General features: G+C 40.6%; 1 protein-coding gene across 1 annotated transcript in view; it reads left to right on the top strand.

The window, feature by feature from the left end:
- Window positions 1-7,333: 7,333 nt before the first annotated feature.
- The window catches only part of LRRC9 (leucine rich repeat containing 9), a 101,768-nt gene continuing 81,990 nt past the window's right edge, over window positions 7,334-27,111 (top strand). Inside the window, exons 1-6 of the mRNA XM_081090484.1 lie at window positions 7,334-8,443; window positions 23,762-23,842; window positions 24,107-24,325; window positions 25,489-25,629; window positions 26,147-26,210; window positions 26,774-26,844. Coding sequence (XP_080946610.1) covers window positions 23,795-23,842; window positions 24,107-24,325; window positions 25,489-25,629; window positions 26,147-26,210; window positions 26,774-26,844 — 543 coding nt within the window. The 5' untranslated portion in view covers window positions 7,334-8,443; window positions 23,762-23,794. The remainder of the gene's footprint in view (window positions 8,444-23,761; window positions 23,843-24,106; window positions 24,326-25,488; window positions 25,630-26,146; window positions 26,211-26,773; window positions 26,845-27,111) is intronic.

Here is a 27,111-nt window from a genome sequence, read left to right as displayed (position 1 = left end):
ATGATCCTCTGGGAAAAATGTTACTCTTCAACAGAATCATGGCTTCCTGTGCAGCTTAATTGTGAAGATGTTAGGAAGATCCTGTCAAATATTGTTTCTACTCTAGCCTGTCACTAGTATTGGAAGTTCAACATTTTGACTTTATAAATTTGGCAGGTCAGTACTTTTGTAAATGGCAGCATCTCCAAATAAATAACTCGGCATTCATAGAAGTATCATACCTCATGGTGAATTATCAGACAGCTTTACTAAGCTGAGCTTACATTCTGATAAGGGGAGAAGACTAGGGCCAGCACTCCACATTGGCCTGGGAGGACAGCCAGCGGAATGCAATGATAGGCCCTTGACCGCAGAGGGAGATGCTTAACTTCCCCAAGGCTGACTACATTTCAGCAAACCATGAACAAGCTCAAGAATCTTGCAGCTTGTATTATAACAGAAGTGATCCCTAAGATTGTGAAAATATTTCTTTTCTTTGAGCTTTTTCATCTTTTCGGAATTCTCTAGGGAAAAAAAGAAGTTATATAAAAAGTCTCTAAGGTCATCAGCATCTTTTATTTAGTTAGTTTTCACACCTTTTAGATACTAATAAGTTTTACTTGTAAATTATACATGTAAGGTTATCTTAAGCATCAAGGATCAATTCATAAAAGGAGCACTACAGGCTGCCAGTAAACGGGAGGAAGACAAGGGTTATGCATTTGACTGCATCAAGAAAAGCTCATGTATACCTTTTAATGAGCAATGCCGCTCTAATGCCTAACTTCAAATTCTGCTACCTGAAAAACAAAACAAAAAGCACAAACAGCAGGGCTGGGCAGACCAGCTGGGCCCCCTGCCAGGAGCGCTGCTGTGAGAGAGCATTGTGAGGACTAATACGGGTTGACTAGGAGTTATTTTGATCCTGTAAAAATAAACTTCTTCCTCTTCACTGATTTACATGCACATTTTATGTAGCATATAGTAGATGCTTAATATATAACAGCTAAATAAATGAAGTGTGAGGATTTTCACTAGAAGAAGACACATTGAGGATCCTTTAAGCAAAGTCATCTCTTCTACACCAGCCCTGAGATATCAAGCCAGAGTCTCTACCAGGCTCCACCAGATCCTGTGATATCCTAGGTCCTGGCTTTGACCCATATTTTCTTTCTGGAGATAGAGTGGCTTAGACTTCAGCTTTCAATCCCTTCTTGTCCTGGTTTCTCCCTCAGATGTGTCTTCACCTCTGGTGACTTGGCCTCCTGTAGTGTCACTTCAGCCCCTTCTCACCTTGCAATTCTCCACCCACTTCCTAGATAAACCTGAGCCACTATCTCTCCTCCCCTTGGCGTCCTGCTCTCTACAGTTGACGTCACCCGTGGGATAGAGGCGTTTGTGCAGCTGTGGCACCTGCAGGCTCTGAAGTTAACCTCTTGCTCTTGTCAATCTCTGCCTACTATGCCCATTTAACCCCCAATATGCATAGAGGGGTACCACTTGGGAATACACAAGGCCCTGTGGAAAGCCATAACATTCCTAAATATTGTAAAGCACAGATGCCTTGAAGTCTGAACTATTTCAGCACAGAGGCCGTGAAGTTTGGACACCTCATACACCACCTCTTAAGAGGGTTAGAGATTAAACTCTCCGGGGATGATAAACAGTCTCCTGCTCAGCTGCTATGGGGAATCCACAGCTTCACTGGGGTGAATTCTGAGGGATGCTTAGAGGTAGTGGTTGGGTATGGAAGCTTCAGTGTCAATAACAGAGCTACAACTTAGTCTTGGCCCAGAATGCTCATTTAATTTAGCTAACTCAGTTTGGAATGGAATGAAGCCACTCTAGATAATGAGTTTAAGGAAGTTCTAAATAGTCAGTCTATCTGGGCCATCTAAGTGGAAATAGCTGTGGTTCCCTCCAGATTATATGCCTAAAAATTGGAGCTGATTCAATGCCCCTTAAATACTAGCTCAGGTATTTGCATAATTATTCTCAAACTTGATGGCTTCCTTGGGGACCATCTTGAACTGATATACTTAAGCTAACCTGACTCCAGCTTTCTCTTGCACTTTGCATTTGGGCAGGGAGGCCACTATGCCATTTATAAGCCCCAAGCTGAGAGAGGGAGTGGGGAAAAAAATCAGTTCTTGTGTAATGAGGCCCCTCCCAAAGGATTAATTGCATCACAGAGCAACCCCAGCACCTGTATCTATCCCCCTACAGTTTTCCAACAAGTCTGACCAACCTAAGGAGTTTCAGGAACTATAAAATTGGGCTGATAACTAGGGACCACATCTATTTCTGCATAATATTGCCCCCCATGTTACCATATTGAAAATATTCCATAAAGCTCCATGCTCATTGCATTCTATGTGGCATCCTCAGGAGCCGAACACTGCAGCAGCCCTCATTGCCCCACTGGAATAGAAACCATTGGCGGTCAACGTTGAGAATTAGCTACTCATGAGAACTATTCAGTATCACTAAAGGACTGTAACCCTGAGTGTATTATAAAAGCCACTTTTTACTACAGGTTTCACAATTTGTGGTCTGCCTTAGGGCTGACATTTTGTTCTCCTAGCAGGGCCTGTTATTTTCCTGGATTCTGTCCAGAAACCACCAGCCAAGAAAAGCATTCCTGAGATAAGCTAGAGGTATCAAAATTTACAGTACACTTGTAGAAACACTGAAGCTACCGTCCTGGCTCTAGGAGCCCCAGTTGTGATGGGGTATGTTCACCCCTCCCAGAATACAATGATGCAAGTCCTCTGAGACTTTCTTCCAACCAGTCTGTTACAGTGCCCTAACTGAGGCAACCTATCTTTTGGTACATGTTGAATTGGAGTACAATCATATTCTGGTTGACTGTCACACAACTCCAGGTACCTGGTCTATTCACTCATAAAACCCTGAACTGTTGCTAGCAATATGGGCTCTCTGCTGAGCTGAATCAATCCAAATATGAGACTGTAAAGGTCAATTCTCTGGAATTATCTCCCCTCATTACATTCAATGATGTGCATGATTGGGGCAGGCCACCAAGCTCCAACAGTCTCTAGTATTTTGGGGGTTTGTGGAATACTGTGAGATAGATTGATAATATCCATATATTATTCCTTCCATATTTCTCCATTCTGACTGCCAAGCTTACCAAAATGCAGCCAAGTGCCATAAAAGACCTAAAAGGCATTTACAACCACAAAGATGATCCATCCTGCATCTATTCTAGTACACCCAGACTATTAGGGTCTTTCCTCCCCCAAGCATAGGTTCTGAACACACCACAGAGGAATATTTTCTCAAAGTATGGGCTAGAGACAAGCTACATCAGAATCACTTGGCATTCTAGCTTAACATGCTTGTTCCTGGGCCCTACCCCAGATCTAATGAGCCAGATCCACTGGAATTAGGCTCAGTAATATGCAATTTAAATAAGCACCTTCAGTTATTCTTACATCTGCTAAAATTTGAAAATTATCAGTAGCAGCATCCTTCCTAACTCAGCCCTGACTTGGCATTTTTACAAACCTATTCCATAAGTTTACCATTCTCCATCCTTTGCCCCTTCCAACCACCCAGCCAAAGTTATATGCTATAGGAGAGGAAGTTCTTGATCACCACTAAAGCAACATAAAGTTTGAGGGCATTATTTGGAAGAGGGCCATGTTTTCAATAATAACAAAAACCAGCTATTGCAACAAAGAATACCACCAAATTGTCCAAAGATGAAGCCAAAGGTCTATTCTTTGGTTCTAAGTCCCTCCTGGTGCCAAGGTCAGAGTAGGCTAGGCCAAGTAGAGACAGCAATGAGCAGCTAGCCACAGGCAAGGTAGTCAGGTAGGTTAGGGAGAAGTATTTATAACAAAGAACCTAGAAAGACAGGTGGAGCTGGGAGCATTTAATACTAGAAGGTAGCTGGTTGGGTATTTGCAGCAAGGCATAGTATTAGAAGAGCTAAGACAGATGGGGTTAGGGAGATACAGAAGACAGTTAGGGGAAAAAGAGGGCATTGACAGCACCCAGCCGAAGAATTCAAGGAACAGGCTAATCTAGTAGAGGCCGTACTAACAGACACATCAAGACAATGTACGAAGACACGTTCAAAGATAAATGAGTAAATCAAGGTTTAGAAGCTACATTAGATTTGTGGTTGGAGTGGTGGTAGAACTGGAGGAAAAATTGGAGATAAAAATAAAATGAGGACCTTAAATGGATAGATGATGATAATGAGTTGTGGCTGAGGAATACAATCACCTTTCTGAGCCTGCAGTATAAGTAAAAGACACAAAGAAAAGGAGAGAAAGAGGAAATAATTCTCCACACAAAGAACTGGTCAGCTCTTTAGCGAAGTAAGACTATCACCTCCGCTTATATTTAGGCTATGGCCAGGTAGCTCAGTTGGTTAGAGCATCATCCTGACATGCCAAGGTTGCGGGTTCCATCCTCTGGTCAGGGCACATACAAGCATAAACCAATGAATGCATAAATAAGTGGAACACACAAAACGATGTTCTCTCTCTTAAAAAAAATTTTTTTTTAAATTCACTGTCCCTCTATTTTCTCCTTAGAGCTAAATGCAAATATAAATGCACCGGTAAAATGAGGAGGTTTTATTGTCTGAGAGTTAGTGCTTCTTACAGTTCCATTCTGGCTGCCTTTTAAGAAAAGCTACTAATTATATATCAACAAATCATGGACAAAGATTATTTAACTTTCTTAGATAGACCCATCAGAAATAGCATTCTGTTGGTCTAATTAAAACTTTAACCAGGCCCATGTGGCTCAGTGGTTGGGTGTCAACCCATGAACCAGGAGGACAATGGTTCGATGTCTGGGTTTCAGGCTCCATCCCCAGCAGGGGGTGCGCAGGAGGGAGCTGATCAATGATTCTCTATCATCATTGATGTTTCTATCCCCTCCTCTCCCTTCCTCTCTCTAAAATCAACAAAAACATTTTTAAAAACTTTACTTCAGAACAATTCCTAACTTTAATTGAATGATATATATTCAGTGCCAGACAATAATCAGAGGCCCTCTGCTGATGACTTTAGAAGTGCCACATAATTATCTCTTCCACTGTCAAAGTAAACCCTAAGTTGTGCTGCATTCATTCTTTGTGTGATGTATCAAATTCAAATGTGTGACATAGAATTTTCACAGATAATCTAATAAAATCATTAACTGGAAAGTATTCATTTGCATAAGGATCTAATGTTAACAGTAATAGAAAAATTAAATTAGCATTTGAAGTCTCCAGACTTTTGGTTCTCTGGAATTAAATTTAAAGGCATTCCAAAGCCAAATTGTAATCTGAAAGTCTCCAGAGTTCTCTAGCAATAAGCATAGAGCTTCTGAGGAAATAAACTTATCAACTTAAAAGGTTTTAATTAACAAATTATTATGCAACTCAAGATTTTCTTATCTAGGTTTGTAAAGTCACCTCTATTTTGTTTAAACAATCCTCTTTAAATCAGGCAGTGACCATTAATTTGTTACATTCAGTGGAAATAGACCTTCCCAATTGTTTTCAGATTGGAGCTACCTTTACCCATAAATAAAGAGATTACATTTATATGTTTGTCCTTTGTCTAGGTAGGAGTACAAAGAAAGAGATGAATGACATGAAGTTTTATTTCACTTACAATGTTTATTTAGTTTGCTTGATTTTTAGTGGTTTCAACTTCCATTGTTTCTTGAATAGACACATAAAACTATATCAGAAACTTTAAAGTGAGAAAAGGAGATAACCGAAACTGATCACTCTTTTTGTATTCCTCCTATGGCTTTTAACTGTAATTGGCTTTTGCTCCAAATACTATCTGGAATATGTTAATGACATTCTTCCTTTAAGAATTACTCAGGACAAAGGCTTTAGTTTGGCAAATCACCAGTGGTTACAGAAACTCTGACTTAATTGTTGGCTGGTCAAATCCTTGAGCTTAACCTAGAAATAACATTCTTAAAGTTGTTTATATAATAGTAGAGGCTCATTGCAGTGCGGTCCCTTGGACTGGCCTGCGGGGATCCAGCCAAAACTGGCTCTTTGACATCCCCTGAGGGGTGCCCGATTGTGAGAGGGTGCAGGCCAGGCCGAGGGACCCAACCAGTGCACGATCAGGGCCGGGGAGGGACCCAAGGAGGGCTCCAGGGTGTGTCCAGCCCGTCTCACCCAGTCCCAGCCCTACAACAAGCTAACCTACCAGTTGGAGCATCTTCCCCCTGGTGGTCAGTGCATGTCATAGTGACCGGTCAAACAGTTGGAGGGACAATTAGCAGATATATATATATATATATATATCTGTGTTAGCTCTCTCCCAGTCTTGTACTGGGTAGGAAAGTCACAACAGATTTCTAATACTATACTATGACAATTACTATATTTTTATCCAAAAGACCTGCATCCCCTCCCAAAAGAAAAGCTTAATGCACATAATTCAACTACTTGATTTCTGAGCCAACTTTTTAATCTAAAAGGTTAGTTCTCTAAACTGTTATTATCTAGTCTTTATATGCTAAGGTAAAAATTTGTCCAGATAGGTCATCTTGTTCAACTAGATTTTCAGAGAAGATAATATTAAAAGTACAGTTATGTATCAAATTTCATTGGTATTTGTTTCAAGCCCATACAGAAACAACAAGTATTTTAATTAATTTGTTTTTAAATAATCAATTAATAACATGAAAACTAAAAGTTCTGTGAAATAAAAAATATAGAGGAGCCAGTGTTGTTCAGTGGTTAGAGTGTCAACCTGTGCACTGAGGGTGAAGGGTTCAATTCCCTGTCAAGGGCATGTACCTTGAGTTGCAGGTTCAACCCCCACCTCGGGGCATATGTGGGAGGCAACTGGTGTGTCTCTCTCACATCATTGTTGCTCTCTCTCTCCTCACTCTCTCCCTTCCACTCTCTAAAAATCAATGTAAACAATACCTTTGACGAGGATTAACAAACAAACAAAAAAATGTATAGGAAAAACTTACCTTTTTCTATATGTTTATGTATGTTTACAACAGTCAATATTAATTGAACCATGACAAATATATTGAATCATTGGTAGTTGTTAGATTAATGGAAATATTTTTAAAATCTTCACTCCTTTATTTTTCTTGAGAATACAGTTTAAAACTGTAGTCTATTGAATGAGGTGGCCACCTGGTGATGGAAACGAGCACTACAGGCACTGTTTTGTATGAATTTAATGTCATATTCTACACAAACCATCTGAACCACACAAAAAATGGTAGCGCTGTCCAACAGAAACATAATGTAAGTCACACATGTAATTTAAAATTTTCTAATCACCGCTTTTAAAAAGTAAAGAGAAACAGGAATTTTCATAATACATTTATATTTAACCCAATATATAAAAATATTATTTCTACATGTAAACAATACAAAAAATAGTTTATTTTTTCATAGTAGGTCTTCAAAATGGGATGTGCATTTGACAGCACATCTCAGTTCGGACCAGCCACATTTCAGGTATTCAAAAGTCACACGTGGCGATGGCTAGTGGCTACCACGCTGGACAGAGCAGATCTGGGGAAGGAAAGGAGAGCTGCCATTTGCTTTTAACGAAGTTCATTCATTCCTCAGCCCCTCTCCTCTGCCCACTCTTTTAAAAGTTCCTCCTTTTCCCTCTTTCAATTTTACTTTATTTTGTAAATATATATATATTTTTTTGCCTCCTGAACATTTTAGAATACTTAAACGACCCTCGAAAGCTTGTCCGAAAACAAGAACTCAAGAAGACACTTGGAGGGCCCATTTCTCAGGGCACGAAGCGGGGCTGGGAGGCGTCTGCCCGCGCTGCCCTTCCGTTAGGCTGCATGGCGCTCGGCGGCTTTGTGCAGCGCTCAGCTGCTTTCATGGAAGGCAGCAGTCGCGGGCTGCAAAAGGGAGGCCACGCCGTTGGGGATCAGGGACTGTCACGTCGGGCATCTTTGTGACATCACAGCGCCGTGTTTTAGGGATTCCAAACCCACCAAGCCTGCGGGTTTCCAGGCCCTGAGGTCCAAGGATTTTCAATGAGAACGAGCAGGGGCTCGAGGAGGCAACGACTAGGTCTTCGCAGCGATGCTCACAACCCACGGCTTCCAGTCCCGTCCTCTGACCCAGCGACGGCAAGTGAACGGACCCGCGGGCCGCAAGCACCCCACCAGTTTCCAAGCAGCACCAGCCCGGTCTTCCGGGTGGACCCCGACTTCTGCTGATTGGTTGGAGGGTGCCGCCACGTGATCCAGAAACGGTCCGCCACTGCTTTCCCCACCCTCCCACCCCTCCCCACCCAGAAGTCGCCCCGAGGCTGAGCGCGTTTCCCGGGCAACCGCTAGGGTGGAGTGACCACAGCAGGCCAGGAGCTAGAGAGGGTGCCCTGCCTGCCGCTGCAAGGCAAGGATTGAGAGGTTGGAGCGGACTCTTCTGTCTCGATTGCCTCGGACTCCATCTTCTCTCTGGGATTTGGTGAGTGTCTGTCACCTGGTGGCCTTTGGGTGCACTTTACCCGTAGTCTGACCCTTGGAGTTTCGGCTCCCCTCTTGTCTGTCTCCAGCCACATTCGGAGTAAGACAGGAGAGAAGCGACATTGAAGGCAAAGGATCTGGGAATGGTGCGAGAGATAATCATAAGACAGTGTCGTGGCTTCATCTGAGGCCATCAGTGACCAGAGCAAAGTTTACTGGTAAGAGGAGAAGGAAAGGGCGGGTGGCCCAGAGCCACCTGTACAGCCCTTACTGCGCCGGTCGAGGTGCTGGGCAGGGAGAAACCAACTTGGTACGGCTCCCCTCCAGCCACAAGGGCCTTTGGCCCATCAGTGATAATGGATGGATTCTGACCACTTTATACCCAAGGGAGGAAACAATATGATCACACAGGGCTTCTAGTTTGTAGAAAAGGAATTTGATCCTCTCAGAATGACACTCTGCCCGACTCTCATGGCAGACAGATACATGGTCCTTTACACTCTGATTGGTCAGGTACAGCAAGTATTTAATTTATACCATAAAGGACCCTGTGGTATGACAATTCATTCAAACCATTCAACAAACTTTTATCAAACACCATGTGTGTGCCCGGCACTGTGATAAGTTCATGGTCTCTGCCTTCAATGAACATGTAACCTTATAGGGAGGAAAGACCTGCAAGCATCACAATACAGTGAGGCAGGTTCCATATATGGGGCATATATGCATGCAGGCCTTAAATGGAGTCACAAGGAAGAGAGTGATTATAATACCGCCAGACCGAAAGCCTTCACATAGAAAATTCTCAATTTAAACCTTTAAGGATGTATAGAGTGTACCATGAAGTCAAGGGAAAAGACATTTTAGGTTAGGAAAAACAGCATATGCCAGAGTATAAAAATATCCCAGCCTGTTCAGAGAAATATAGTTATTTCTATATTTCTTGGCCAAAGCCTGAGGTGGTCTAGGGCAGTGGTCGGCAAACTCATTAGTCAACAGAGCCAAATATCAACAATACAACGATTGAAATTTCTTTTGAGAGCCAAATTTTTTAAACTTAAACTATATAGGTAGGTACATTCAACTTTAAATTCACGGTTTTCATCTTCTGTTTTTCTTTGCTTCTTCTTTGTAGCCATCTCAAACAGAGCACCTAAAAAATGTTTCGTTTTATAATAATAAAGCCACCAACACAAAAGAATTACAATTCTTAAATTGATGACAAAAATACCTGTAGGATTTGCAGCTGGTTGGAAAAATACAGGTAACTTTATGCTTCGAGTAGGTACTTTTGTCACCCACGCGCGATTTGCGGACGCGACTAGCACTAACCACTGCACAATGAGACTGCTGACTGACTGGCTCACTCAACTTGTGCATGAATCGCTCACAGCCTGCCTGCGCTGCGTCTCCCCTCCCCTGACCGACCGACCGACACCCCCCACTTCTTCTAACTCTACTTCTTCAAACTAGACTCGCCCAGGCTGAAAACCAACTTCTGTGCATGGGCCACGAAGTTTCAATCACATTGTACTTGCACGCCCGCATGTGGTATTTTGTGGAAGAGCCACACTCAAGGGGCCAAAGAGCCACATGTGGCTCGCGAGCCGCGATTTGCCTACCACTGGTCTAGGGAGTTTGTGACTGATGAGCTTGAGAGGTAGGCAGGAGTCGGAGCACAGAGACCATGAATACCTTCCAAGGGGACTAGTCGCTAGTGTAAACAAATTTACCTTTCAGGAAGCTGGCTGTCACAGTAGAGAATGGATTGGAGGGAAGTGGGATGATAGGGAGGGAATCCAATTAAGGTGAAATGATGAGGGCCTGAACTAAGGAAGAGGCAATTGGAATGGAGAGGAGAGAAAAAACTGATAGACAATTTAAGAGGTATATGCAGAAGGATTTTCATGTGTGAGTGAATGTGGGGAAAATGGAAAAGGGTGGCTGAGGGTAAGTCCCAGGTTTCTGGTTTGGATGAGTTGAAGGATGGTGTTATTTACTAAGAGAAGGCACACATTGGGAGAAGCAGGCTGGCTGGAAAAGATAGTGAGCTCAGTTTGAGCATACTGAATTCGAGATGTGTGTGACACATTCAGTTGGCCTTTTCCACGTGGGTAGTTGGATTTGTTGCACAGGGAAGAGGGAGATACAGATTAGTAATTTTTCACCAAGAAGGAAACAATTGCTCAGAAAAGTAGGTTTGAAGTAACAAGTAGAGAGAAGCCGAGAAGAAAAAGTCACACCAAAGAGGACAACTTAAAGAAGAGAGTCATCAGAATTGTCAAATGCCATGTCAAAGTCAAGTTGAAAGCTGAAACATGCCCAATGTCTTTGGCAATTAGATTATTATTGTTCTTGGTAAAAGAAACTATAAGGCCTAAGGTGTCCCCAATCAGATTGCATTGAGCTAAGAACTAATAGAGATAATGGAGTATTTGTAATGACTAGAAGTTTTTCTGTGAAGGTATCTAAAACCAGCTATTCTTAGAATACAGGCAGGAGGATTTGTTAAAAGTTAGTAACCATCTAACATTCATATATTGAAGAGAAAAGAGACGCTAGAAAAGAAAAGATGAGAACACATGAGAAAGAGGAAATGCTGACAGAGCAATATTCTGAAAGAGACATAAGAGGATGGGATCAGTACACAAGAAGAGAGATTAATTTTGGACCAAAAAAAAAGGAATACTTTTACTAAGACAGGAATCAGGAAGAGGAAGAAATACATGTTTAGGAGGAGTTGGAATTTAGAATGCGTGTTATGATGGCATCACTGTTCTCTGGGACAAGATTATCTCCTGGAAAAGAGAATTTGAGAAGAGTGGTGGAAGTTTAGAATAGTCCCTAAGTCATGAGTCCCAGGTCTGTAGCTCTAGTCCTACTCTCCTTAGGAAATGAAGCTGAAGATGAAAATATAAATATCTATTGCTGAAGTCAGAGGCATGCATTTGTAGTAACTTAAACTCCACGCTGGTTATGTGAAGTCTTCCGGCAGCATTCCAGAGCAGAAGAGAGAGGTGATGGAATAAGTCAGAGATTTGAGATTTGAAGGGTGAACGCTGTAGAAGCTCCTAGGAGTTCCAGATTCCCTGGAGGGACCAGAGAAGACCTGTGGGCCCTTAGATGAGCAGGTCCTGAAAAGCGCTTTCCCAAAGTGCAGGAGAGAGAGTACAAGCTGGCCAACAGAACACATGTCTTGATGGAATCAGAAGCTTTAGCTGGAAGCCTTGAGCCTCCTTGTGACTAGAAAAAGTACACAAAGCTTATAAGTACCAGAAAACTCCAGGGTTCTCATAACTCATGTTTAATTATGAAAATCATAGAATTTGGCATTTTAAAATTATTATTTTTTGCCAATTAACTATGATTTACAATATTTTTTCCTAAATGAGAGCATTGATGAAGGGAAAACAAGGTGAATGCCAGGTTAAGTTAGTATCACAAATATGTATATTTTTCTCTATCAAGAAAACATAGTCTTCTTAAAAGGAGAGCTATACCTTGTTCTCAAGAAAGATTAAATATTGTAAAGATGAAAGTTCTTCCTAAATTAATTTTTACAATGGAGTCTCAAAACTGCACACGAATTTTTAAAAACTAAATACAAAATAATCATAAATTTGGAAAAGTAAATATTAAAGAATAGCCAGGATTTTTTCAAAACAGAATATGATATGGGAACTCACAATATAAACCATAGTGCTTAAAACAGGATAATACAATAGAAATAGAACTGAAAGAGAGTGCAGATTGGAAAGTCCAACATTAGACTCAAGTACATGTGATAATTTAGTGAATAACAAAGGGAACAGTCAATGTCTTCTGAAAAAGCTCTCTTGGACACAGGCTCGATAACTTGTATCACCATTTGGTGACTGTGAGGTCCTGAGGGCGGGCTTTGTCCCTTGTGTGGTGGTGGTGGAAAGGCAGGCTTTCCTTTGGTGTTCACAGACATTAAACCAAAGTGTAGGGGCTTCTCTTCTGATGAGAAGAGGTGCTACAAGCCCGCCCTTACTTGGTGTGCCATCTGAATAAGCCTATGGAAGGAAGACTATAGCCTGCATCTATGTCTTGGACTCTGAAAGAATCTAAATTCTTTCAGGTTGTTCCTTGCTAAGCACTCCCTTGCCTGGCCACTCCTGCCGCCTATGCTGTAATAACTTGGAATTGTCCAAGAATGGGGTATGAGACAATTGCCAATGGAAAGCAGGGAAAGCAAGATCAGTATAATTAATACCATTCTTCCATCACTCTTCTCAAGTTCTCTATGATTCAATATAGATCCATCATCTATTTATCATCCCGACTACTACCACCCTACTCCAACCACCATCCTCTCTGAACTGTCCCTTAACAGGTCTCCTTGCTTCTGCCCTTGACCCCTACAAGTCTGTTTTTAACAGAGTAGCTAGAGTGATCTTTTTCAAAACTTAAACAGCTCATGTTACTCTTTCACTCAAAATCCTCATATAGTTTCCATCTCACTCATAATGAAATCCCAAATCCTCACAAGATAGCACATGCCTGGCCCTGCAATACCTTTCTGACCTGGCCTCCTACCATCTCCATTTCCCTGGCTGTGCTCCAGCCACATCATTTTCCTTGCTATTTGGCAAACATGCCAAGTACACTCTAACTCCTTTTTTTTTTGCATTTGCTCTTCCCTCTGCTTGGTGCATTTACCAGGGGTTTTCTCATAACTCACACTCTCTGATTTCTTTGAGCTCTTTGCCCAGATACTTACTAACCAGAGAAGTGTTCTCTTTCCTCCCACCCCATCATTCTCTGACTAGGTAGGTATTAGACCCTCAGTACATCAGTTAATGGATGAGTGAATGAATGAGCAAAAAGTCTAGTGTATTAGGATTTTTTTCTTTGGGATGTTAGCTGGGTTCCCTCCCCTCCTTGACTCAGCATGGTGGAACTATGTCTCCAGTTTACAAAGCCAGAGTACAAATACAGATTGTGTGCAGGACTGTGATATAGATATCAAAATCCTTTGATTTGGTCCCTTTGGATGGCCACAGCCATCCTTTTCCCAATCACTGCTGCTCTGAGTTTGGTGAGTTTTTTTTAGGTTAGCTTTGTGAAGCTTTCTCTAGTACCTCAAATTTTGGGCTGGTTTGTGCTGATGAGCTTTTCTCTCAATTTGATGCCATTTGCTTCATTTTCATTGAAAAGTCCTTTTCCAACATTTTTGGCAATCAATGCACTTTCCTAGCACTACTACACATTTCTTTCTTATTTTCATACTAGACGCCCGGTGCACAAAAATTTGTGCACTTGGGGGGGTCCCTCAGCCCGGCCTGTGCCCTCTTGCAGTCTGGGACCCCCTCGGAGGATGTCCACCTGCTGGCTTAGGCCCGCTCCCTGGCAGATCAGGCCCAAGCTGGCAGTCAGACATCGCTCTGGCAGCCCAACAGCCTTCGGGGGATGTCCACTTACCAGCAGGGAGCAGACCTAAGCTGCAGTTGGACATCCTTAGTGCTGCTGAGGAGGCTGGAGAGGCTCCCGCCACCACTGCTATGCTGGTAGCCATTAGCCTGGCTTGTGGCTGAGCAGAGCTCCCCCTGTGGGAGCACACTGACCACCAGGGGACAGCTCCTGCATTGAGCATCTGTCCCCTGGTGATCAGTGTGTGTCATAGTGACCAGTCATTCCCAGTCGTTCTGCTGTTAGGGTCAATTTGCATATTATCCTTTTATTATATGGGATAGAGGCCTGTGCATGGGTGGGGGGCGGCTGGTTTGCCCTGAAGAGCGTCCTGGATCAGGGTGGGGGTCCCACTGGGGTGCCCGGCCAGCCTGGGTGAGGGGCTGATGGCTGTTTGCAGGCTGGTCACACCCCCTTCAGGGTGGGGGTCCCACTGGGGTGCCCGGCCAGCCTGGGTGAGGGGCTGATGGCTGTTTGTAGGCTGGTCAAGCCCCCCCTAGTGGGGACCCTCACCCCATGGAGGTTTGGCCAGCCTGGGTGAGGGGCTAAAGGCTGTTTTCAGGCTGGCCACACCCCCTTTAGGGTGGGGGGTCCCCACTGGGGTGCCTGGCCAGTCTGGGTGAGGGGCTGAGGGCCGTTTTTAGACTGACCAAGCCCCTCTAGCGATGGAAGCTCCCAGCCTCTCCTTTTTTTCTTTTTCTTTTTTTTATTCTGAGATTTATTTACCTTCTATAATTGTAACTTTGTAGCCTTGAGAGGGCGGGCAGGAGGGAAGCCTCCTGCTAGCTCCAGCTCCGTGGCCACAGCCGCCTGAAAGCAGGTGTCTGGCGTTTATTTACCTTCTATAATTGAAACTTTGTTGCTTTGAGTGAATCTCAGAGCTGCCGCGGCAGGCTGGGAAGCAAGGCTTCCTCCATCATTGGGGCAACCAAGGCTCCTGCTTGCTCCAGCTCCGAGGCTGCTGGCTGCCGGCTGCCATCTTGGTTGGGTTAATTTGCATATAGTTGCTCTGATTGGCTGGTGGGCATGGCTTAAGGTATAGGGAAGGTATGGTCAATTTGCATCTTTGTCTTTTATTAGTGTAGATTTCCCTAATTACTCCAGTGGGATTTGGGGGTGAGAAATTAGCTAACTAAATGGATGCTAGCAACCTTTTTTTTTGCCTAGATTTTTAATTTATGTATATGCCTGTAGCTTCTACCATTGTCCTCTTTGTTTACTCCATTCCAGCCACTCTGGTCTCCTCACTGTTTCTTGACTGTACCTCACACACACTCACTTTAGGTCCTTGGGTCTTCCCTCATGTATCTTCATGGCTCCTACATTACTTTGTGTAAAAGAATAAAAATGAGCATATAAATGCTTTTAAAATAAACATTTAAGGGGAGAGAGAAGATGGCGGCGATATAGGCAGACGCGTCCCAGGTCCTGTCCCGGAGCAAATGGAGAGAGCAGCTGAAACTAATAGCATCCACCCCGAATTGGCGAAATTGCTCAGCTGGTGAGACAGTTTGCAGCCAGGAAGAGCAGAACTCCCCTGGAAAGGTAAAAAAAACCAGGGTTGTGGGCAGGAAAGTTTGCCAGACCTCTGAGCCCAGAGAGTCGGAGTGAGACCGCGTGGCAGACAGCCGCGTCCCTTGGGACAGGCACAGCCCCTGACAGGGGGGAAAGGAGAACCGCGGGATTCCTGGCGCCGCCGGGGGAATTGAGAGCTGGGTTCTGTGATCACGGAGGACTGAACCTAAAGGGGGCAGCCTGAAGAGCTGACCAGACCATGCAGTCCCGGTAGGAGAAGAAGCTTACAGAAACCGAGCCTTTCCCGTTTCCGCGGCCGGCGTTTGTTTGTTTGTTTTCACTGAATCCTGTTCATGGGACATTTCGGATACAGACACTCACTTGTGCTGAAGAGAGGGAGAGTGTGCGGTGGAGTAGAATCTGGGGAGAGACTGAAGAGAGAGGGGGGCCGGGAGAGGTGGCAGCGAATTGAGTGCTGAGACACCCCTGAGCCCAGGTCTGGGGCAGCCATTCTCTCCGGAGAGTGAGACTCCTCCCCCCAGCCCCCAGGCAAGGAGCACAGCCACACCCAGATTCCACCCTGTAGGAGATCAAGGATTAAAATAATCTGATCAATCCCTGGGAGTTAACAGGGTCTGGCCTATAGAGGGATTTTCAATCCCAGCAACAACACAGCGCCGGTAACTAACTATTACGCAGCCAGCTCTGGGCAGTGAACTTCCACTGGACAGAGAGGCCCTATAGCCTCAGAGGCCAACCCCAGAACACTGCCACCCAGAGGCTGACCCACAAACTGACTCTTTGCTAAACACAAAATAAGGCAGTCTGGGAAACAAATGCGGCTTGCTTTAAAATAAGGACTGTGGTTTACAACACAGAGGAACAGTGTATCGCAGGGAAACCCAACACTCTCCTGAATACCTGGCAGGTCTAAGGTGAGCCACACTGAAGAATAGAAGAACCGAAGGACCTTCACTACTGCAATTCTTTTTTTTTTTTTCTTTTTTTTTTCTTTTTTCACCTTTTAACTAAGAAACCAATTTTTTTCTTCTTCTTTTTTTTTCTTTTCTTTTTTTTTTCTTCTTTTTCCATCACCTCATTTTACCCTTTTAACTACTACCTTCTTATTTTTAACCAGTATTATTACTGCTACCATTTTACCATTTTTTAAAGTGCCATTTTATTTTCTCTTTATTTTATTTTGGGATTAGTGTTCTCATTCTATTTTCATCGTTATATTATTGGTTGTTTCTAGTTTGCATTCATCTCCAGGGAGCTGTTGCTGGAATCTGTTGGGATTAATGGCGGTTCTATAGGAGTATTCTCCTCATATTAAAAGTCTCTTCCCCTCTTCCACTTCATTCTCTCTTTTCACTCTTTTCTTTTCTTTTTTTTTTTCTTGTCTTTTCTTTTCTCGCTATTTTCCCCCCTCCTTTTTCCCATTTTTGCACTCCTTTTTTTGGTCCCTACTTTTCTTTTCTTTTTTCTCTTTTATCTTTTTCCCTTCCATCCTCCTTATCCCCTAATTCTCTTAATTCGGGTGGTCACCTTTATTTGGGGTTATTAATATCGTGAATATATTTGTGTATACTGCCGGGTACGTGGTGCCTTGTTGTGTTGTATTTTGTGCCTTTAAATCAATGCAGCAGATCGAAACTACAGCAACCTCCAGAGCTCCACACCCTCTGCTGAGGAACAGCAGCTGTATGTGAAGCCTCGCCCCACCAGCCAGAAGAGCCACCTCAGCTGTGAACAGCACACACCAGAGGAGCTGCTGCCAACTGAAGAGCAGCTGCTACCGCAACCGCCCGAAGAGCAACCACAGACCAAGGAGTCACTGCCACCAAGGGAGCAACCACTGAACGACTCAACGTCTAGATATGTCAGTGAGATCAAACATGGGTAGACAAAGAAACCCCCAAAGGAAAGAGAAGGAGGACTCTCCAGAAAAGCAGCTAAGTAATACAGAGGCATGCAACATGACAGACAAAGAATTCAGAATAAGGGTCCTAGAGTGCATAAACCGGATGGAGGAAAAAATCGACATCCTCTGCAAGAAGCAAGAAGAAACAGATGAAAAAATCGATAACATATGGAAGAAGCTAGAAGAAACAGATGAAAAAATCAACAACTTAAGTAAGACCCAAGAAGAAATGAAGAGTGATATAGCTGCAATGAAAAACTCCATTGAAATTATCAACAGTAGACTAGGAGAAGCGGAGGACCAAATTAGTGAATTAGAAGACAAGGAAGCAAAACACACCCAAAATGTACTGCAATTGGAGAAAAAAATTAAAAGACAGGAGGAGAGCCTAAGGGAGCTTTGGGACAACATGAAACGAAACAACATACGAATAATAGGGGTACCAGAACAACAGAAGGATGAACAAGGATTAGAAAACCTATTAGAAGAAATAATATCAGAAAACTTCCCTGAGGTGGGGAAGAAAAAAGTCACACAAGCCCAGAGAGTCCCAAACAAGGTGAACCCGAAAAGACCCACACCAAGACACATCATAATTACCATGGCAAATGTTCAGGACAAAGAGAGAATCTTACAGGCTGCAAGAGAGAGACGGAAAGTTACATACAAGGGATTTCCCATTAGATTGTCAAATGATTTCTCAACAGAAACACATCAGGCCAGAAAAGAATGGACAGAAATTTACAAAGTGATGCAAAGCAAAGGACTGAATCCAAGAATACTCTATCCAGCAAGGCTATCATTCAAACTTGAAGGGGAAATAAGAAGCTTCACAGACAAAAAAAGGCTAAGGGAGTTTATCACCACCAAGCCAGCAATGCAAGGAATGCTAAAGGGACTGGTATAAAAATAATAAAAAGCTCAGAAAGAAAACAGCCACACACACAAAAAAAGAAATGGCTACAAATAAGTACCTTTCAATAATAACTTTAAACGTAAACGGACTAAATGCTCCAAACAAAAGACATCGAGTGGCTGAATGGATAAAAAAACATGACCCATACATCTGCTGTCTACAAGAAACCCACATCATTAGAAGGGACTCACACAGACTGAAAGTGAAAGGATGGAAAAATATCTTTCAGGCAAATGGAAAGGAAAAGAAAGCTGGGGTAGCAATACTTATATCGGACAAAATAGACCTCAAAGTGAAGGCCATAACAAGAGATAAGGAAGGCCACTTCATAATACTAAAGGGATCAATTCAACAAGAAGATATAACCCTGGTAAACATATATGCACCCAATGCAGGAGCACCCAAATTCATAAAAAAACTCCTGGAAGATATCAAAGGAGAGATCAACAACAATACAATCATAGTAGGGGACTTTAATACACCACTGACAGCACTGGATAAGTCCTCTAGACAAACAATCAGCAAAGATACAGCAATCCTAAATGACTCACTAGATCAGATGGACTTAATAGACATCTTCAGAACACTTCACCCCAGTGCCACGGAATATACATTCTACTCCAGTGCTCATGACACATATTCAAAAATAGACCATATACTGGGTCACAAGCAAAGTATCCCCAAATTCAAGAAGATTGAAATCATAAAAAGCATCTTCTCAGACCACGATGGCATAATATTAGAAATAAACTACAATAAAAACAACCCAAAATACTCAAACACCTGGAAGCTGAATAGCATGCTATTAAATATTGATTGGATTACCAATGAAATCAAAGAAGAAATTCAAAACATCCTGGAAACTAATGACAATGAAAACACAACAATCCAAAACCTATGGGACACAATGAAAGCAGTCCTGAGAGGGAAGTTTATAGCTCTACAGGCCTATCTCAAAAAACAAGAAAAAATGGTAGTAAATCAGCTAACTCTACAACTCAAAGAATTAGAAAGAGAGCAACAAGAAAACCCCAGAGTGAGCAGAAGGAAGGAGATAATAAAGATTAAAGCAGAAATAAATGACATAGAGACCAAAAAAACAATACAGAAAATCAATGAAACCAAGAGCTGGTTCTTTGAAAGGATAAACAAAATTGACAAACCTCTAGCCAGACTCACCAAGAAGCAAAGAGAGAGGACCCAAATAAACAAAATCAGAAACGATAGAGGCGAAATAACAACAGACCCCACAGAAATACAAATGATTGTTAAAAAATACTATGGTCAGCTCTACTCCAGCAAACTAGACAACCTGGAGGAAATGGACAAATTCCTAGAAAAATACAACATTCCAAAACTCAATCAGGAAGAATCTAAAAATCTCAACAGGCCAATAACTATGGAAGAAATTGAAGCAGTCATCAAAAAGCTTCCATCAAACAAAAGCCCAGGACCAGACGGCTTCACAGGGGAGTTTTACCAAACATTCAAGGAAGAACTAAAACCTATCCTCCTCAGACTACTAAAAAAAATTCAAGAGGAAGGAACACTTCCAAGCTCATTCTATGAAGCCAGCATCACCCTAATACCAAAACCAGGTAAAGACAACACAATGAAAGAGAATTACAGGCCAATATCCCTCATGAACATAGATGCCAAAATCCTCAACAAAATCTTAGCAAATCGGATCCAGCAGTACATCAGAAAGATCATACACCATGACCAAGTAGGATTTATCCCAGGGATGCAAGGATGGTACAATATCCGCAAATCAATAAACGTGATACATCACATAAACAAACTGAAAGAAAAAAACCACATGGTCATATCAATTGATGCAGAAAAAGCATTTGACAAAATTCAACACCCATTTTTGATAAAAACTCTCAGCAAGGTGGGAGTAGATGGATCATACCTCAACATAATAAAAGCCATATATGACAGGCCCACAGCCAACATCATACTCAATGGACAAAAACTAACACCATTTCCCCTAAGAACAGGAACAAGACAGGGATGCCCCCTCTCACCACTCCTGTTCAACATAGTACTGGAAGTGTTAGCCATTGCAATTCGGCAAGAAGAAGAAATAAAAGGCATCCAAATTGGAAAAGAGGAAGTAAAACTGTCCTTATTTGCAGACGACATGATATTATACATACAAAACCCTAGAGACTCCATCAAAAAGCTACTAGACTTAATACATGAATTTGGCAATGTAGCAGGATACAAAATTAACCCCAAGAAATCTGAGGCATTTCTATACACCAATAGTGAACTTTCAGAAAGAGAGATTATAAAAACAATCCCGTTTACCATCGCACCAAAAAAATTAAGCTACCTAGGAATAAACTTAACTAAAGAGGTAAAAGACCTCTACTCAGAAAACTACAGGACGTTGAAAAAAGATATAGAGGAAGACATAAACAGATGGAAGAACATACCGTGTTCATGGATTGGTAGAATCAACATCATTAAAATGTCCATACTACCCAAAGCAATCTATAAATTCAACGCACTTCCCATTAAAATACCAACGGCATACTTCAGAGATCTAGAACGAACTCTCCAAAAATTCATCTGGAATAAAAAAAGACCCCGAATAGCTGCAGCAATCCTGAAAAAGAACAAAGTAGGTGGGATCTCAATACTAGATATCAAGTTGTATTACAAAGCCACTGTTCTCAAAACAGCCTGGTACTGGCACAAGAATAGGCATATAGATCAATGGAATAGAATAGAGAGCCCAGAAATCGGCCCGAACCAATATGCTCAATTAATATTTGACAAAGGAGGCAAGAACATTCAATGGAGCCAAGATAGTCTCTTCAATAAATGGTGTTGGGAAAATTGGACAGATATATGCAAGAAAATGAAACTAGACCACCAACTTACACCATACACAAAAATAAACTCAAAATGGATAAAGGACTTAAATGTACGACAGGAAACCATAAAAATTCTAGAAGAATCCAAAGGCAACAAAATCTCAGACATATGCTGAAGCAATTTCTTCACTGATACAGCTCCTAGGGCACTTGAAACTAAAGAGAAAATGAACAAATGGGACTACATCAAAATAAAAAGCTTCTGCACAGCAAAAGAAACCATCAACAAAACAACGAGAAAACCCACTGTGTGGGAAAACATATTTGCCAATGTCATATCTGATAAGGGCCTAATCTCCAAAATTTATAGGGAACTCATACAACTTAACAAAAGGAAGATAAACAATCCAATCAAAAAATGGGCAAAGGACCTAAATAGACACCTTTCAAAAGAGGACATTCAGAAAGCCAAGAGACATATGAAAACATGCTCAAAGTCACTAATCATCCGAGAGATGCAAATCAAAACAACAATGAGGTACCATCTCACACCTGTCAGACTGGCTATCATCAACAAATCAACAAACGACAAGTGCTGGAGAGGATGTGGAGAAAAAGGAACACTTGTGCACTGCTGGTGGGAATGCAGACTGGTGCAGCCACTATGGAAGACAGTATGGCGTTTCCTTAAAAAACTGAAAATGGAACTCCCATTTGACCCTGTGATCCCACTTCTAGGAATATATCCCAAGAAACCAGAAACACCAATCAGAAAGGATATATGCACCCCTATGTTCATAGCAGCACAATTCACCATAGCTAAGATCTGGAAACAGCCTAAGTGCCCATCAGTAGATGAATGGATTAGAAAACTGTGGTACATCTACACGATGGAATACTATGCTGCTCTAAAAAGGAAGGAACTCTTACCATTTGCAACGTCATGGATGGAACTGGAGAGCATTATGCTAAGTGAAATAAGCCAGTCAATGAAGGAAAAATACCACATGATCTCACTCATTCATGGATAATAGAGACCATTATAAACTTTTGAACAATAATAGATACAGAGGCAGAGCTGCCTCAAACAGATTGTCAAACTGCAGCGGGAAGGCCGGGGAGGGTTGGGGGGCAGGAGGTAGGGGGGTAAGAGATGAACCTAAGGACTTGTATGCATGCATATAAGCATAACCAATGGACATAAGACACTGGGGGATAGGGGAGGCTGGGGGACTGTCTAGGGCGGGGGGATAAAATGGACACATATGTAATACCCTTTGTAATACTTTAAGCAATAAAAAAAAAAAAAAAAAAAACCCCAAAAAATAAATAAATAAAATAAACATTTAAGTAAAATTTCATTGATGTATAACATCTATCTTAGGAATCTAATTTTATTTTTCTCAAAGTGAACATATATCCCTTTAACCAGAACCCAGATCAAGAAATATATCTTCATTTGCACTACAGAGCCCTTTTATGCTGCCTCCTAGTCACTCACCCCTGAAAGGTAACTATCATCCTGACGTCTGATACCAGAGATTAGTTGTTTTCAAATATTATTGAATGGAGTCATGCAGTATATATTCATTGTGTAGCTTCCTTTGCTCAGCATTGTGTTTGTGAGAGTCATCTACATTGGAAGAAACAATAGTTTCTTCCTCATTCCACTTGTAGGCATACACCCAGTAGAAATGTGTACCTGTATGACAAAAATGTTCAGAGAAGCACTATTTAGCTCCAACTGGAAACAGTTCAAATGTCTACCAACAGTAGGATGAATAAATAAATGGTCATATATTCATGTTACACATTACTAAACATTCTATTTAAAAAGTGTGGATTTTTTCTTTTCTATTTTTTAGGTCTAACCCCATCCAATCTGGCATGCCTATTATAACTACATCAGCTTTCACCTGCATCAAAGATAATGCATGTTAATAACTTAGCATGTATCTTTCCATATGTTTTCCTTACATAATCACACATGCACATGCCTACACATAAATATACACGCATACACATGTATGTGTTGGGGAGTTATTCTAAAAAGATGGGATCACAATATATACCATTTCTGCATCTTCTTTTATCATGTCATAATATTAAAACCAAACTGTTTTTTAAATAGTTCGTATCTGGAATAACATAATGAAAATATTAAAAATAATGAAAAACTGGGTTAAATTGTATTAAATCTATTTAGTTATTAATTAATTCATACCATCTAAAATGAAGAAGTTGGCTAATTCATTTTAATCAACATTTATTAACATGACAGATATGTCGCTATGCCCATGGATTCTTTTCTTTGCTCTGTAAGTACACTTAGGAAACTAAAAGACATGAACTGGAGGCAGGGTAAGGGTGTAGATTTTCTTCAAGTATTTTCTTCAAGTGGTAAATTAGGCTCATACTGAGGAAGAAAATTATACTTGTTTTATATGAATCCAGAAGGTAAAATGGCAACAAATAGCAAGAAGTTATGAAGAGACAGTTAAATTCAAAATAAAAAATAACTTTCTAACAGAAACTTTATAGATGCAATGGACTGTCTTGGGGCCCAGGCAGATGCTTGGTAATGTACTGTGTGAAGATTTCAAGCCACAGGTGGGCAGTTGCACCTAAGTAGGTTTAAGAGCCCTTTCAATGTGGAATGACATCACTCTAGTGTTTATTTTAATTTTTTATTTTCCTTAACAGATAATATATTGTCACCATTATTTTTAATGGAAGATGATTGAATGTGAAAATCTAAACCAAGAAGAAATAATTAAAGAACTGGTGAGTGAGGGTCAAATTTATTTCCAACCATATCTGCAAGAATATCAAATAGAATACTTTACACTACATTCTTGAGTTTACCTAGATATTTCTTCTACAGCGTGACCTTTGGAATCAGAGAGAAATTATACATATGGTACAACATTCCTTCTTGTGAGAATAAAACATGGCATCAGTGCAATTGACAGTTTATAATTTTTAATGGCAAAAACACATTTTTATTATTTTAAATAGGTAATAACCCAGTTTCTTTTTTGAAAACAGTGTTTATGCAATGGTTTATCTTATGAGATGGTTGTACAAGAAGGATCAGATACTTCAAAACTGGAGATGTTTTTCTCAGGGTATCCCTGTATAGTCGGATTATCATTATTTCCTAATTTAACAAGTCTCACAATCGTTGCTCAAGACATAAAAGAAATTTCAGGATTAGAGACTTGTTTACAACTCAAAGAACTTTGGATTGCTGAATGCTATCTAGAGGTAAGTCTAAACATTTCATTTTACATGAAATATTTTATACTGAATTCTGTGGCTTTGGAAAAATAATTCATTGGGATATTTGCTTAAGACATGGATCAAAACAGATGAGTGAGGGGGAAAAAGAGACCATACATGATGAATTGCAATAATACCCGTTATCCAGTAAAAGAAAACAAAACACAAAACAGATAAATGGGCAAAAGATAGAAATAGATTTATACATGGGAAAAACTAGAAATAAAGAATTAAAACATAGACATATCTACTTTTTAGTAACCAAATCAGACCAAATAATACCCAGTATTGCTTAGGAATTAAATCAGTTCACTTAGATACTATTGGTAGTGTGAAAATTATAACATTTATATTGAAAAGAAATATTGCAGAATGTGTGAAGAGCCAAACAAAGGTACACACTATTTGACTCAGAAATTCCTATCCTAAGATTTTGTCCAAGAGAAGTAATTCAGCAGCAGAAAACAACTGTATTCATGAAGTTATTTATTGCACTATTATTTATAATAGCTAAAATTTTGAAATATAAATATGCCACATATAGGGTTACTTTAAAGAAAATGATTATAAACTTCCTGAAATATTTTGTAATTATTAAATATTTTCATATTTGAAAATTATTAAATATTTGACAATTATGGAAACATTTTAGATAGTCTTAAGTTTAACAAAACACTAATCTGTAGAGATATTATGATTATAACCATATAAAATTAGGTGCAGAGTTGATTTAAATAAAAAGAGAATATAAAATTGAAAATAGTTGTACATGGATACAGAAGTTATATGTTTTTCCTTTAAAAAACTTAGTTAGCCCTGGCCAGTATGGCTCAGTTGGTTGGAGCATTGTCCCATACACCAAAATGTCATGGGTTCAATTCCCAGTCAGGGCACATAGTTAGGTTGTGGGTTCAATCGGGGTGTGTTGGGGAGGCAACCAATTTATGTTTTCTCTCCCCCCCCCCTCTAAAAAAAACAATGAACAAGTCCTTGGGTGAGGATTTAAAAAATTTAGCTAATTTTGCTGGATATTTATTTTGCAATAAAATTTGACTTTTAAAAGAAAATGTACTTGATATGTACTTTATTATAAGGATTATGGTAAAATATAAGCTAACACTACTCAGTCTGCTCTTTTTTTTTAACAGAAAATTGAAGGTCTTCGAGAATGTAAAAATTTAGAAAAACTGTATTTATATTATAATAAAATTTCTAAAATAGAAAGTTTAGAGAAATTATTGAAACTGGAGGTTCTTTGGCTGAACCACAATACAATTAAGAATATTGAGGTAAGATAATTTCACTGTATATGTAAAATTAATTACTACTATGGAGTTTAAACCAGAATGTCCAAGATCTTATTATGCTTAAGAGCCAAAATACTTATAATTAGTTTAATTATTGTTGTTAAGAAGAACTAACAAAGAGAACTTCATCTACATTATTTTCTTTACTCCTCCCACAAAGCCTGAGAGGTAAAGTGTTATTTCCTCTTTGGAGGTTTTTTAAAAAAAAGAGATTTAAAGAAGTTTTATACATTACTTGCCTAAGATTATAAGCACACTTTGTGTGATGTGCTCTTTTTCCCTACTCCCCTTTCTCTTCCTCATTTCCTCTCCATTTCCCTGTTCCCTCCTCCAATAACTCTCTCCAGGTGCCAGAGAAACAAAGATGGCTTCATTGAGGCTCCCACTTACTTCTGGGCTCAATGCTCAGAACACCCAGAGAACTACCAGATTGATCAGATGGTTTATAAGTATAGATTTTAATGATTTCTCCTAAATTATATACTGTCTAAATTTTTAGGGCTTGCAAACTTTGAAGAACTTAAATGATCTCAACCTTGCTGGAAATCTAATAAGCAGCATTGGTATGTACTGTTTTATTTGGAATGTAAGGTAATCTATATATATAAAAGCCTAAGCAACCGTCCTACAGGTAGCTATGATGAACACTGACCACCAGGGGGCAGATGCTCAACGCAGGAGCTGCTGAGCTGCGGTGACTTGGCAGCTGCGTTTCTCGGGTGACGCACCCAGAATCAGAGAGGAGGGAGCCCAATTCCAGGGTGCGTCACCCAAGAACCACCCTCTCGCAATCCAGGACCCCTCGGGAGATGTCAGAGAGCCTGCAGGCCAAGCCGAGGGATCCCACTGGTGCATGAATCTATGCACCAGGCTTCTAGTGCTACAATAATATTTTATCAGTATAAAAAGTACATTCCTTTCTTTTAGACCTTTTTGCATGATATCTTTGGAAAGCATTTCTGAATCTATGATTCTAAATCAGAGGTTAATAATTATAGTGGTGTTGTTTATCTTATTGACCTGCAAGAAATGATGCCCATATACAATTCAGAAATAAGACAGGATATGAATAGGAGGTAAAACAAGAAATTTAATTTTTCTTTCATCTTGCTTTTTTAAATTAAAGGTCGATGTCTTGATCCCAATGAACAACTGGAAAAATTAAACCTTTCTGGTAATCAAATATGTTCTTTCAAGGTATGTTTCAGTGGAATGAATTTTTATTTACCAACCTGGATCATGAACCATCTTATTGCAGAAAATGGACTAAATAGCCAGCCCCCTTTTAAGAAATAACTTGATCATGTTGGACTATCCAGTGCTCCTGAGAATTTTAGAGTTAGTTGACTAAATTGACCATAATGATCTGACACTATTAAAATCAAACAAATAACTACTTTGCTTTTAAGATACTAATTTCTGTTAGTTTCCCCCTGGTCTTTCTAGCTATACCTCTTCTGGTTA

The sequence above is a fragment of the Myotis nattereri genome (genome assembly GCF_964212035.1).
Source record: "Myotis nattereri genome assembly, chromosome: 1".
NCBI lineage: Eukaryota > Metazoa > Chordata > Mammalia > Chiroptera > Vespertilionidae > Myotis > Myotis nattereri.
The sequence above is the reverse complement of the archived record's forward strand: the minus strand, read 5'-3'. Positions and strand labels throughout refer to the sequence as shown.